The sequence below is a fragment of the Acomys minous genome (genome assembly GCF_964271855.1).
Source record: "Acomys minous genome assembly, chromosome: 5".
Classification (NCBI taxonomy): Eukaryota; Metazoa; Chordata; class Mammalia; order Rodentia; family Muridae; genus Acomys; species Acomys minous.
Genome location: NC_140494.1, coordinates 124,114,310 through 124,129,300, shown reverse-complemented (window position 1 = coordinate 124,129,300; position 14,991 = coordinate 124,114,310). Strand labels below are relative to the sequence as shown.

Genomic DNA, 14,991 nt, shown 5'->3' with positions numbered 1-14,991 from the left:
TTGATTCATGAATTAATTATAACTTTAGATTTCTTGACACCATACTTATTAATAATTTTAGTTTGACTCTGTTGTGATCAGAAAATATGCTTTCATTAAAAAAATCTTATTGAGATATAATTTATATGCTATGACAGCCAGAAAATAATTTTCACAAAAAATTGACTTCAAAAATTCAAGAAAATTTCTTATTAAGATTTTAGAACTCAGGGCTAGAGAGATGGCTCAGAGGTTAAGAGCACTGGCTATTCTTCCAGAGATTCTTTTTTTTAAAAATATATTTTATTAATTTATTCATATTACATCTCAATTGTTAGCCCATCCCTTGTATCCTCCCATTCCTCCCTCCCTCCCATTTCCCCCTTATTCCCTTCCCCTATGACTGTGACTGAGGGGGCCTCTTCTCCCTGAATATGCTCATAGGGCTCTTCCAGAGATTCGGAGTTCAATTCCCAGCAACCACATGCTGGCTCACAACCATCTATATGGTGTGAAGGTGATCTGATGCCTTCTTCTGGCCTGCAGGTGTGCATGCAGGCAGAGCACTGTATACATAATAATAAAGAAATACATCTTAAAAATATCTAGAACTCAGATGAACAAAAATCTTAAATTGAATGTAAAAATTTTAGCTGAGCATGGTGGTGCACACCTGTAATCCTAGCACTCGGGAGGCAGAGGTAGGCAGATCTCTGTGAGTTTGAGGCCAGCCTGGTTTACAAAGCAAGCCTAGGACAGCCAGGACTACAAGAGAAACCCTGTCTCAAAAGAAAAAACAAACAAACAAATAAAAAATTGAGTTGTTTTTTTATATATGCCTTTGGCTGTTAGCACACTTATGATATGTACAGATGTATTTTTAATTATCTATTATTATTTTGGAGGTCCGTAGCATGGCCCATGTGCGGTGGTCAGAGAGTAACTGTAAAATTGGTTCTCTCTTCCACTTTTATATGGGTTCTGGGGACTGAACTCAGTTACTAGGCTTGTACAAGTACCTTCCCTGCCAGTGATCAATCTCAATGGCCCAGACATGGTTTTAAGTCTATCCTTTTATAATTTGCTATGTCATGTCTATCTGTAAATTTACATTTCCTCTCCAAGTTTCGTAAGTTACAGTATTACTACTTCAAATATTTTTTCGACAATAATCACTTTCTTCAATCCTTTTGAAGCAACAACTATATCTCTCTTATTTACACCTCTCATCCAACAAGCCTCTAAGGCTCTGTGCACTTTTTTAAAAGACTGATTTTTTAGTTTCTGTGTGCATTGCTTACATGTACGTCTGTGTGCCATGTGTGTGTAATGCTTACAGAGGCCCTGGAACTTGAGCTATAGCCAGCCGTGAGCTACCTACCACATGGCTACTAGGAACTGAACCCAGACCTTCTGCAAGAGCAGTAGGTGTTGATCTGCTCAGACATCTGTCCAGCCCAGATCTGTACATTTCTGATTTTTCTATTATCTGCATTCTGCTCTTGAGCCCATATGCTGAGTTCATTTCATGCTGAGCAAGCACTTTACCACTGAGTTATAACCCCCTGCTTCTCTTTCTTGCTTTGTTTCTTCCTTTTTTGTTGACAAAGTTTACCTATCTAACTTCAGTTTTCATGTAGCTGGCTTTGGTTGTTAGCAGCTGCTTATGCTATGTACAGAAGGGGTTTTTGTGGAGGTCAGAGGACAACTTCCCTTAGTCTAAGCCTAAGGGTAACCCTTCCTCAGATTCGTGAGCATTGAAACCACAAGGTGTGCACCACTTTGCCCAGCCTTTCTTTCTTTCTTTTCTTTTTTTTTTGGTTTTTCAAGACAGGGTTTCTCTGTGTAGGCTTGGCTGTCCTGGACTCACTTTGTAGACCAGGCTGTCCTCGAACTCACAGCGATCCTCCTGCCTCTGCCTCCCGAGTGCTGGGATTAAAGGTGTGCACCACCAGGCCGGCGTCCGGTCTAGTTCTTTACATCACCTTTTTGAGAGAAGGTCTCACACAGCCGAGGCTGGCACTGAAATTACTACATAACGAGCTGAGGATGACCTTAACCTCCAGATTCCTCTGACTCCATATCTTAGCTTTGTGTAGACACGCGCTACGCAAAGGGGAATATGGATACTTTAGTTGTAGACCAACGTTAAGTTGTACTCAGGTTGCGTTTTCTGTGTTTTGTTCTTTTTACGTACTTTTCACTCAGTCTTCTCTGTTAGTCTGCATCTAACCCTCATGTGTGAAGATCAAGGATTATGCTGAGACTTAGATAAGATTTCTGTCAACTCTTTAATCCATAGAGGCCTCTTCCCTGATATATTTTGTGTATAAAATATGGGTTCTCAGCCAGGCCTGGTGGTGCACACCTTTGATCCCGGCACTCAGGAGGCAGAAGCAGGTGGATCTCTGTGAGTTCGAGGCCAGCTTGGTCTACAAAGTGAGTCCAGGACAGCCAAGGCTACACAGAGAAACCCTATCTCAAAAAAAAAAAAAGTTTCTTCTGTGGTTTTAGTTCTTAAGAGTTACTGAGGCCCATCATACTGTTCTTTGGCCAAAGAAGTATGGTAAGAAAAAACAGAAAACCCATCTCTGTGAGGGTCTTTCTTTGAACCTCCATCATTTCTTACTTACTTTGTAGGATCCTTAGTTGCTTTTATATTTTTTTCTGGAGTTTATAGTAAGGGGAGATAGGGTAGGCTGCAATGGTCTTATGTTATCACACTGGATCCAACTATCAGCTGAAGTTAAAAAAAAATTAGACATATGGATGAGTATATACAGAGACTAGAGTACAACCTTGAGTATTTTTCCCCAGGTGCAAAGAACCAAAAAAATTTTTTAAAAATTATATGTATGGTATATACACATGAGTACAGGTGCCTGAAGAGGTCAGAAGTGTCATACCCTGCGTGAAGCTGGAGTTACAGGTGATGTGAGTGTTTGACTATTTTGTTGTGTTGTGCTTTTTTAAAGACTGGGTTTTTGTGCTAGTTTTTGTTGTAGTTGTTGTTTTAGTTTGGTTTGGTTTTTATTTGTTTTGTCTCCTTGCTCCAAATCTTGTCACAAACTAGAGTTATCTGGGATGAAGGACCTCAATTTAGAAAATGCCTCCAATCAGACTCACCTATAATAATAATCTGTGGGCAATGAGGTTAGAGAGCCCACGCCACTCCGGGTGGTGTTGGCCCGAGGTAGGCAGTCTTGGGTAGAGGCAGGCAGAGCAACTCATGGAGAACAAGGCAGTAAGAAGTGTTCCTTCAGCGCTTCTGCCTCTGTTCTGGCTTGAGTTCTTGCCCTGACTTCCCTGATCGGAGATGGGCTGTAATTGGAACATGCAAGCCAAACAAACTCTTTCCTCTCTAAGTTGCTTCTGGTCATGGTCTCTAGCACAGCAACAGAAAGCAAAGCAAAAGCCTAATACAAGTATCGGGATCATTTGCTTCCATTACCTATTTCTGATAAGGATGCCAGGTATTTTATTCCTTCAAGAAAAGCTTTGTGTGTGTGTGTGTGTGTGTGTGTGTATGTGTGTGTGTGTGTGTGTGTGTGTGCGCGCGCGCTAAGTAAAAACTGATTATTGTGATTTAATCACAAGACTAAACAAAATCAAATCTAGGTTTTCCATGATTTGCCTGTATTACTAGAACAGATTTTCTGGGAAATGAGGGAAGTACTACTGGGCATGCCAGCCAAGAGCCCTACCACTAAGCTGAACCCTCAGCCCCAGACATATGCCTGCCAGGACTGGGGAAACTACTCAACAAAGCTCTTCCCTTTTGGCAGCTCACAGATGCTAACTCTTCTCACCATGGGACTCCTAAGAATTCTTTGTCAGAGACTTTCTGTTTACCTGTCTCATGGGATATCAGGCCTCTCCCATTCCTTCCTAGCCGGCCATCTTTTGACAAATACTTTAACTGCTCAAGCTTTTATACTAAATTCAGAGTGTCTGTCCAATGGGTCCACACTGATAAACACAGCCTAATCCTGTGTTTAGGGTCTTTCCATTGTCCCTCACCCTTAAAAACCATTCCTGCACATTTCCCAGAATTCCACTTGAATGAATTACTTCTTTGGCGGTACAGCTTACCTCCTCATGGACCACACTTTATATCACTTCTAGTAACTTCCTTAGACATCTAAGACAATAACTGGTGGGCATTGGAGAAATATCAGCATTGTCTTGCCTGGCATCTCCTCGGGGAAAGTGGTTGCTGGTTTTAAAGACAATGCAGGCTCTTCCCTAGGACTTGCTTTGTAGATCAGGCTGGCCTCCAACTCACAGAGATCCGCCTGCCTCTGCCTCTGCCTCCTGAGTGCTGGGGTTAAAGGCGTGCGCCACCACACCCGGCGCAACACATACTTTCTATATTACATATACATATACATTTTTTTTCTTTGGAGAAATACAAGTCTGTTACAAGATACTTCATCCGACCCAGGAGGAGATAGCATACTCCTGGTCAGTAACTTTTGACTGGACACTGAGAAAAATGTATATTCTGAATGAAATAATGAAATTAGGATTTTTCTTGTAACAGGCTAATACTCAAGTTAAAAAAATTGTCTTGGGGATGGAGAGATAGTTCAGCGATTAAGACAATTCACTCTTTTTGCAAAGGACCTGGGTTTTGTTCCCAGCACCCACATGGCAGCTCACAACTGTCTGTAACTACAGTTTCTAGGAATCCTAAACCCTTTTTTGGCCTCTGCAATTACACATAGATGTTTCACATGAACTCACATAGGCACACAGATACATGCATGTCAATTAAAAAAAACTTAGGCTGAGCACAGTGGCACATGTTCGTAATCCCAGCACTCAGGGAGGCAGAGGCAGGTGGATCTCTGTGAGTCTGAGGCCAACCTGGACTATAAAGTGAATCCAGGATAGCCAGGACTACAAAGAGAAACCCTGTCTTGAAAACAACAACAACAACAACAACAAAATAATAATCTTAAAAAAAAAACCCTCACTGTCTTTTACAAGCTGAATTTCAGGAGGATGTTAGATAGATGTACTCATAAAGCTTTCAGTCGCAGTTGAGGTATAAGCAGCTTGGGAAAAATCGTAGCAAATACCAACAAACCTACCTTTGACGATGTGGTGTACATGGTGAACCTTGAGTACCATTTGCTTGCTTTCTCCGCAACTCCTTTCCCAGCAGAGAACATACTGTGCCTTAGGACATCCAGTTTAGGCACCAGCAATGTATCTAAGTTAAATGAAGGTGACGAATGGGCTAGTGTTTCTTGAGATCCTTCCCTAAATGGACAAGTGGGTGAGAAGGCTGGCGAAGACCACAGTCTATCCCTTGGTCTCTCCTCACTTTTGGTGTAACTTTTAGATTTGGTAAGTCTCACTGGCCTAGGGGAATTAGGAGGCAGGCTTGATCTTCTGCAGGCCTTGACCATTGTTGGACTTTTCTTACTGGCTAACTTATCATCACATGCTCGCTGTAAATCGATGCTTGGTGTACGGCTTGTCAGAGGACTGCTCATGTTGTTCATGTACATCTCGATTTCCTCAGCTAAATTGCGCCTAGCAGATGGTGTCGCGATGCTTCTGCTATCATCGTCATCCTCTTCTTCTTCCACTTTCTGCTGCTGTTCAGTCTCAGCAACCAAAAGAGAGAGGGGGTCAAACCCCGTGACAACATCTATCTTTTCAGAAGGTTTTACTGAAAAGCTGCTGTTCATTCGCTGGAGCCTCTTAGGATTTTGTGCAGCAACACATCCCACTTTTGCTCCATCTGTTTCAGTGTCTAAATCTTCTAAGTCAAAAATAGCAGGAGAATCCCCCTTACCCAGGCAGTGTGAGCCATCCAAAGGCGTGTCGCCGTCGTCACTGGACTCCTCCTCCAGGCTATCTCTTTTTGACCTTGCAGGTGGCTTCCCAATATCAAGACTATTTGGTCGTGTGCTTTTTGAGATAACATTTGAAAGAATTTTTGCATCAGCTCCTAATTTTTCAACCATAGCTCCAGGGTTTGTTTCCTGGTTAATTCTATTCAGCATAAAGCCCATCAGTACTCCACCACTAAGATTACGGTTCCTATTTCCCCAGGCCATTTGCTGCTGCAAATGAGATTCATCATCACTTTTATGTCTTTTCCTGAAGCATCTGCTTTGCATGTTTTGCGCTTCGTTTGTATCTTCAAGAGATGGCATTAAGGGCAACTCAGGTGTACTTCCTGAAAAATAAGAAACGTGCTTTTAGCTTTGAAAATGTAATACGCAAACATGTCATCTTAAATATTTAAAATACTAGTAATGGGAATGAAAACAGCAGGTGCTCATGGCTGCCTGGTACTTGGCAGGTCCCACTTTAGGCAGTTTACTGCTATTGTTGCTATAAATGTTCTAACACTCAGAGCAGATAAAGCAGATGTGCAGAGAGAGAAACTACTCAGCCAAAGTTACCCAGCTCTTCAGTAACAGACTCGGACTCAGATTTGTCTAATGAGAAAGGCTGTGCTTCTAGGTATTAGAGTACATAGATCAGAAAAGAAAAACTTACCAATTAAGATTTACATTTTAACAGTAATAAATTTATACTAAATTAAGTAACAGCTGCACAACTGTAACTATGCAAATGAACTTGAGAGTCTAAGCCACCTTATTACAATGGAAAACAAGTCCCAAATACCAAATCAAACTAGATTAATTTTATCCACAAGTAAAATTTATTTTTAATTCTTCAAATCTTTTTTTGACTATACATATAAGCTAAGTACCTTTACATCTGTTTTAATATAGCAATTTCTGTATTGTAATATGAAATATTTTTATTTTGTGTGTTTTTTTTTCAGGACAGGGTTTCTCTGTGTAGCCCTGGCTGTCCTGGACTCACTTTGTAGATGAGGCTGGCCTTAAACTCACAGAGATCCTCCTGCCTCTGCTTCACCAAGTGCTGGGATCACAGATGTGAATCATTGCACCCAGCATGAAAATATTTTCTAAAATAAAAACATTGATTGCTATCTTTTTTTTTTTTTTTTTGAGTCACCATCTCACTAAGTAGCCTGGGCTGCTGGAGCATGCTAAGTAGACCAGGGGACCAAGAACTCAGAGATTCACCTGCCCCGGCCTCTTAAGTGCTGGGATTAAAGGCCTGCACCACCATGGCCATGGGTACTAGTTTCTTAAACTCTCTGAAAGACTATCTAGGTTGTCTCTGAATAAACAGGAACTATATTAGATTACAAAAGCATATGGTTCATTTAAAAGTTGGCTAGGCATACGGTCCCCTCAGATCCACTACTCTCCTCTCCCTTTCTGCATACGTTCCCTTCTGAAAATTCTAATAGTCCAAACTCAAAAGGCAGCATTTCGGCTGCAGTTGTGTCCTTATACCTTGTTATAATAAAAGCTTGAGCAAATATGTTATAAAACACAAAACCCAAGCTCCTAAATTTTACTGGGAGAGGGCACACAAAAATATTCTAAAGATAATTCTAGTGTATTAAGATTTTAAAAGATAAATATTCGCTGGGGACAGTGGATAGTGCAGTGGGTAAGGATATCTATCATGGATTCTGACTACCTGAGTTCAATTACAGGGACTCACAGGTGAAAAAGTGTCTCCCACAAATTGTCCTCTGACCTACACACACGGCTCTATGTAGCACACAGACAAATAATATATAATCTTAAAACATTAAAAAATACATATCTAGTAGACACAGATATACTTCATTCTGCATATAGCGAGTGTATACTATTCAACTTACCCTCACATTCTCCAGATATTTTATCAGCACTGTCGTTATTGACACCGTTGAGGCGAACTATAGTGGAAGAGCTTTGGTAACTGAGAGTAGGAAGGCAGTCAGCACTTCCCTTTGCACTCTCACTCTCTGACACTATAAAGGTGAAAATAAAAATGTTAACAAAATTAAGCTTGTATATGTTGCAGGATGTATAAAGAGAAGCTTTTAGTCTTATATTTCAAACTGTGATAAGATTATACTAACTGCTTCTCTACACACTTGTCAACCACAAATACGTCATTTCACTTAAAGTGTGGATCAAATTACCAAGAACTGGTCATACAGAAGGCTCATACAGAATTTTATATTTTCTCTTCGCTTGTAAAAGATTTTAGAGTGGGAAGAAACGAGGAAATTTAATCAAAATTCATTAAGAAACTTTAAATAAAAGTATTGTGCCAGCTAGTTTTATGTCACTTGACACAAGCTAGAGTCATCTGAGAGGAGGGAGCGGCAACTGAGAAAATGTTTCCATAAGGTCAGGTTGTAGACACGCCTGTGGAGCATTTTCTTAATTAGCGAATGATGGGGGAGGGCCCAGCCCAGCCCACTGGCTGGTGGTCCTGGGTTCTGTAAGAAAGCAGGCGGAGAAGCCGTGAGGAGCAAGCCAGTGAGCAGCACCCTTCCATGACCTCTGCATCAGCTCCCGCCTCCAGGTTCTTGGCCCACTTGTTCCCACGTTGGCTTCCCTCAATGGACTTAACGTGAGATGTGTAAGCCAAATAAACCTTTTTCTCCCCGAGTTGTTTTTTGGTCATGGTGTCTTATCACAGCAATAACAGACCTAACTAAGACAGTAGTATTAATCCTCAGAAAAAGAGCTCTGTTTAAAAAAAGGCATTTTTACTACAAATAGTTTAACTCTTTAATAGATTTGCTTGGAGAGTGTTTCACCAATTGCTATACAATGCTTTTGGGTGAAAGTATTAGGTGGTAAAGAGGAATCAATGAGAAGAAAGATAAATATACAGGAAGATAGATGGTAAAACTAGTACTTTTATATTTAAAAGTTATCTTTATTTTCTAAGCATGTAGGTTCACCATTTTACATAAAACCAACTTAACAATCAGTACCTACAGGAACTAGAATCGCTCCCTTTTTTTTCCTTTTCCCCTTGAACGGCCTCAGTAGATGTATCCTCTCTTCTAACAGCGTCCTTCGATAATGAAGTATATTGGAGGTCAGACCGGCCCCCTGCGCAAAAAGAGAAACAAATACTATCCTGCTAATCACAGCTTTCCTTGAGATTATATCCTAAAGCAATTTAAATGATCACACAGAAGACTGGTCAACTGCAAAAGTCCCTAGGCCAACACAACACCTTGGATGAACACTCCTGGGTCCTGTCCTGAGTGACAGCACCCCAATAGGGGCCTGACTGTTGCCTGCTGAAAGGATGAGGTAGGGGGGATTGTGACAGCAAACCACACAGGTGAGTGGCGGCATCCCCACAACACCTGACAAAGTTCTTTAGTGACACCAACTAGAATGAGGTGCCACACATTAGTGTTTGGGTTTCCTTAGTAACTTCTTCAGGATAATCTCTAATCAAAAGCATTATTTTGTTAGCTACCCAGAACCCACCTCCATTAATGTACGCGCTCACTCCTAGGCAATTTGCTTTTGGTTCTACACTTCAATCAAATAAATGTTCACATTTACATTACTTCGTGGGTACCAAAACCAGACAAACTAGATATTCTTCACTCAAGTCCGTCATCATTCTAGGTAAAAGTCTGAGTTTTTTGTTTGTTTGTTTGTTTGTTCTGTTTTTAAGATTTATTTATTATGTATAGTGTTTTGCCTGCATGCACACTTACATTCCAGAAGAGGGCACCAGATCTCATTACAGATGGTTGTGAGCCACCATGTGATAGCTGGGAAGTGAACTTAGGACCTTAACCTCTGAGCCATCTCTCCAGCCCCTGACTTCGGTTTTTTGTTTTTTTTTTTAAAGCTAGGCTCTCACACAGCCCTGACTGGCCTAGAACTCACTACGTAGAGTAGGCTGGCCTCAACGAGATCCACCTGACTCTGCTGGGATTAAAGGTGTGTGCCACTACCTGGCCTGAGATCTAACTAGGCAACGGAGAAGGGAAATTCGCAGGGAAGTCATAACTAAATATGCACACATAGGTCACTGAAACTCACTGTCTAATGATTCTGCCACAAAGTCAGGTTCCTTTAACTTCACTGACAAGTAATTTTTCTCAAAACTCAACTGAATAATTATAGAACTACACACAAGTACAAATATATAGGACTAAGAAACATATAATGTGTTAAAATTACTCTTAAGATGTTGGGTCTGGTGGCAGAGGCAGGTGGATCTCTGTGAGTTTGAGGCCAGCCTGGTCTACTGCGTGAGTTCTGGGATAGTCAGGGCTACATGGAAAAACCTTGTCTCAAAAAAAAGCAAAACAAACAAAGAAAAAAGGTAGGGTTCTATATGGCAGAGGATGTATAATTTTAAGTAACTATATTTTAATGAAAACGATGTCATAGTCACTAGTCACTGCTAGGACTTTTTCATTGAAATTGAATATTTTTCTTTTTTAAAAAAGTTATATTCAAAATTTGAAAAAAAAATCTCCAGAAAGTTCTTGGTGGTTCCGTTTCCCAGTTTCTCCTAACCATACCCTCCAGGACCAGAGCATAGTGTTAACATCAGGAAACTGACACTGGTGTAGTACTATTAACTCAGAAACACAGATAGGATCTCTTAAAAAGAAAATCTGTCCAAGAGAGTTGACACACCAAGGGGCTGGGAATACAGCTCATTGGTAGAGCCATTGCCCAGGATATATGGATTTGATCCCCTGTCTGCACACCAAAAGCACCCCCTAAAATGGCAAAGAGCTTTGTGGCTACCTAGAGTTAATTGGATTATCATGAACTAAACTAAATACTTGAATTAAGTACCCTGTAGCCTCTCAAATAAATAATGAACAGAGCTACATATGGCAATTAAATTTAATGTCAAGGGTGTAATAGGAAATGAAAAAGTAACAGTTAAACATGTCATTGAAAACAAATTAAAAACACAGACTAGCAAATATAGTTACAAATGTACTATAATAAATGTATACAGCAGCATACACCAACTTGGACAGCTCTATCATCAGTAACAGATATTTTGGATACTTTGGTTAAACCACATGGTGCCTGCTCCACAATGTGTGTCCCATCATCACCATCCATGATACCACGGCGGACAGCATCAGATCACTGCCATCTGCTTAAGAACCCAGTGTGACAGCATTTTGTTGTTAGAGTTAGTAGCCTGTTATGCAGCCCATGTGAAAAATGCCACACACTCAGCAAAATACAGCTAACAGAGAATCTACTCTGAATTATTAATGACTACTAAATAAGATCATGAAAGATTCATAATTTAACAACTGGAGAAAAGAGGAAAGCAGTGTCTTCTAAAATGGGAAAAACTGTCTAACACAGGTAGGATTGCCTTAATTTGAAAGCCTAAAACCTAAAACTTTTTATGTGCCAACATGACACCACATGTGGAAAATTCCACAGCTGACATCATATGGTAGATCATATCAAGGCTCAGGCACATCATTGACACCCATGAAATGAGCATGCAGATGTGTGTGTAAGTTCTACATGGAACAGGAATGGCTTGGTTCCTGCCTTCCATGTAATCATTACACATCAACAAACACTACAACTCTAAAATAATCCAAATTCAGAAGACTTCTGGTGCCAGGTACCGTGCTTAACAGTCAACTTTTATTAAAATGTACTGGTAGGTAATGAAACTCAGAAAATATTCAGTATTTTAAAGTACTTAAAATATTCTAAAAATATAAAGTATAACCAATTAGTTTTTAAAAAGTAAACCATTGCCTTATAACCCTTTAGTTACCTGAGAGTGCTGTCTGTGATAAGTGTGGATGTTTCTTTAAAGCTCTTTTGAACTGTGCAACTCCTAAAACAACATTTCTTACTTTTGTCCAAAGAAAATAGCCACTGCGACTTCTTGAAGGCCACGTACTTTCCAAAACAGCCTATTAATTTAAAAATGCCTAATTAGCAAAATAATTTTCATAAATAAATATATACTATCTTTTGAATTAAGCTAAAGAAGAGAAAAGTAGATTAGATTGTCTAACACTAAAGAAAACAAGAAAGTCCTAATTTATGAAAAATATTCTGAGCATTCTAAAATAAATACCAAATAGCCCCTGATTACTTTGGTCTAAACTGATGTTGTGAAATGACAAAAACAGTACTTTTCTTTATTAAATCAAAACAATTACCTTATTGTAATACCCATAAGTGATTGCATTGGGGTCAATACCAGCTTTCTGCATTTCAAAAAGCACACGAACTGCAAGCACAGGCTGGTCATACTGTCCACAGAGCTGCATGAGAATGCGGTAGCACACCTGCAACACAAGTTGAGAGGTGTATAGAAACAGACACTGTGCTGCACAGACATCCAAAACAACCCATCTGGGAACACATGCTATCACCTCATCAGGCGGGTCCATCTTCTTCAGCTGCATTTTTTTAAGCACATCATATGCTGTTTTCAGAGCCCTGACTTTGGAATGACAAACCTTCACATAAGCCGGGAGACAAATAAACCACAATCCATAACAGTGACGCAGCAGACACCGAGACCACATCTGAGGGATAGAAGAATACCTCTTCGCAATCTTATGGGCTGATTTGATTTCCTAGAAAGAAATCCAAGGTAGCATTCTTATCAAACTGAATGGCGAACACAGGAAGTCACAGGCTTGTGTAAAGCTTGTTGGTAACTAATATATTTTAAATTCTCCTCTTGAATTTGTATCGTATAATATATAAAGTTCTAGGTCAGATTATTACAAATCATATTCATCAGGGTAGTAAAGATTATCAAGGGAAGACGAGCTTCATATTTACTCCTTGGCTAATATTTGATTACATGGGGCACAAAGAGTTTTCAAAGCACCTGTTTTGTTCTTCTGAACATGGGAGAAGGGCTACTAGGACTGCTTGGTTTTGAAGGCAGCTTGTTCTTTCGTGCTTGTAGAAATCCTTCAGGCCTCTCAAATAAATTGTTCCTGAGAACTGGAAATCCATTATAGCTGTTTCAGAGAAGAAGAAATTACTTTTCAACCACAGAAAGATTGCTACTAGCTGGAAGAATTATGACCAGATAAACTATCAGATGATAAGATATATTCAACAAGTAAATATTGTTATTTTTAACATTATTTTTATAAATGCAACCTCAATATATCTGGTAATAAAAGAGGAAACACATATTAATGAACTTGGTTTCAAATTCTAAAGCAAATCCAGTAAACTTTTAAAGTTAGTGTTTAGAGAAATACGTAGCTAATATGCATACGTGCTGCATATGTTGTTGGTGGTAAAGGGATCATGAAACAATATTCTTTCAAATAAGACAGCCAAATGCTGTTGCGTTGAATTAAGATATTTGCTGGGTGGTAGCACAAGCTTTTAATCCCAGCACTTGGGAGGCAGAGGCAGGCGGATCTCCGAGTTTGAAGCCAGCCTGGTCTACAGTGTGAATTCCATGACAGCCAAGGCTATACAGGGGAACCCTATCTCAGAAAGATTTAATTTATACTCTCAAAAAAATGGAAACAGGTTGGGCAGTGGTGATGCACACTTTTAATCCCAGCACTCAAGAGGCAGAGGCAGGTGGATCTCTGTGAGTTTGAGGCCAGCCTGTTTTACAAAGCAAGTCCAGGACAGCCAGAGCTATACAGAAAAACCCTGTCTCGAAAAACCAACCCAACCCAACATCCAAACAAACAAGGAAGCAGCTGCTGTAGATGTAACCTATCAGCACACTGAGTTAGGGTCTCTCATTATCTCATTGGCTTATTAGGTTAGCTAGTGGGTTTAGGATCTCACTTTTGGAAGAAAGAAAAACAACCCATGATTCAATGAATTACAGATATGAAATAGTTCTAGAATCTTTAAATAAAGTATTATTGAAGAATAAAAACAATTTAAAATATAAGAGGAAATACAATCTTGGATAAAAAAAGGTGTATTCAGCACTGAAAACAAAATAACAAATCTATCTCCCACACTCCTCATATTTTACTGTACTCAGGACTTTTCTGTCTTTCCCACTAGATTTGAATGCAGGAATAATGCATCATTTAAGTCTATATAGCAGTCTCTTACAAAATTTCCAAATTAACAACAGTCAATGTCAACAAGTCTAAAATTTCATGTCTTAAAAATAAAACTTCATAAAAAACAAAGTTTAAAATTGTGTATCATACAAATTAAGGCAACAGATAATGAGCCTAAATTATATCTGTAATCTTTTTGTAAATTAGCTAAATTAATGAATGTGTGTGTGGCACTAAAGAGGGAGTAGTAGTGATGAAATTACTTTTAGTGAAAAGTAAAAATCAAAATTTTATAATAAAAGTGCTACAAATGAATATTTGTCTGGTCTACTTATTTAACCAGTACTGACAGAGATACTTAAATAGAATTAGAGATCTACCCAAGCTTATGAATTTTTTTCTGTCTATGCCTCAAAACTTAATAATGGACATGGGATAGGCTTGCTTACCACCTAAAAATCAGAGATCTGTAAAGTTTGTACTTTTGAAAATACCACAGTCCTTAGAAAGCTATGCCACAGACGATGGATTGCTTCTCTGTCAATCGCATACACTGTTTCTTGAATACCTGTACAGTAATGGGGGCTCTTCACCATTGGGTAGATGGGGGATCTCAGGTGGTGTCACAAAAACAGTGTGTTCACTTCTGAAAGACGCATCCAGCTCTATAAGTCGCACTTCACCGCTCTTGTCTGTGTCCACCTGAAGTTTTAAAATGCATTCAAAAGCCACGTTGGTTAAGCAAGGGTTCATTCATAGGGGAATGGCTAATTAAATGCATCATTTCCATTGGTGTTTACCATACAACTATTTTTTAAAAAGTGCCTTACCCTGCTTAGCCATCTTGGTGGCCCTATTTCTAATTTTGTGAGTGTCTATTGTTTTTATTTTATTTATTTACTTATTTTGAGACAGGGTTGCACTATATAGCCTGGTTGGCCTGGAACTCACAAGATTTGCCTTCCTGCACCTCCCAAGAACTGGGATCAAAGGTCTGTATCACCACGTCTGGTCCACTATTTCTGTTTTTTGTTTGCTTGTTTGTTTGTTTTTTTAAGGAGGGTGATTATGTTCTTCCCTTTAAAGATGCACATCCACAATTATCAAAA

The 14,991-nt window shown here is 39.5% G+C and overlaps 1 protein-coding gene across 2 annotated transcripts in view; it reads right to left on the bottom strand.

Annotated features, from left to right (window-relative positions):
• Positions 1-14,991, bottom strand: part of DENND4A (DENN domain containing 4A) — a 101,720-nt gene that overhangs the window by 18,821 nt on the left and 67,908 nt on the right. For both annotated transcript variants that reach the window (XM_084783847.1, XM_084783848.1), the window contains 8 exons: positions 14,451-14,584; positions 12,718-12,853; positions 12,251-12,457; positions 12,035-12,163; positions 11,641-11,782; positions 8,832-8,948; positions 7,715-7,846; positions 5,076-6,175 (listed from right to left, as the gene is read on the bottom strand). In XM_084783847.1, coding sequence (XP_084639973.1) covers positions 5,076-6,175; positions 7,715-7,846; positions 8,832-8,948; positions 11,641-11,782; positions 12,035-12,163; positions 12,251-12,457; positions 12,718-12,853; positions 14,451-14,584 — 2,097 coding nt within the window. The remainder of the gene's footprint in view (positions 1-5,075; positions 6,176-7,714; positions 7,847-8,831; positions 8,949-11,640; positions 11,783-12,034; positions 12,164-12,250; positions 12,458-12,717; positions 12,854-14,450; positions 14,585-14,991) is intronic.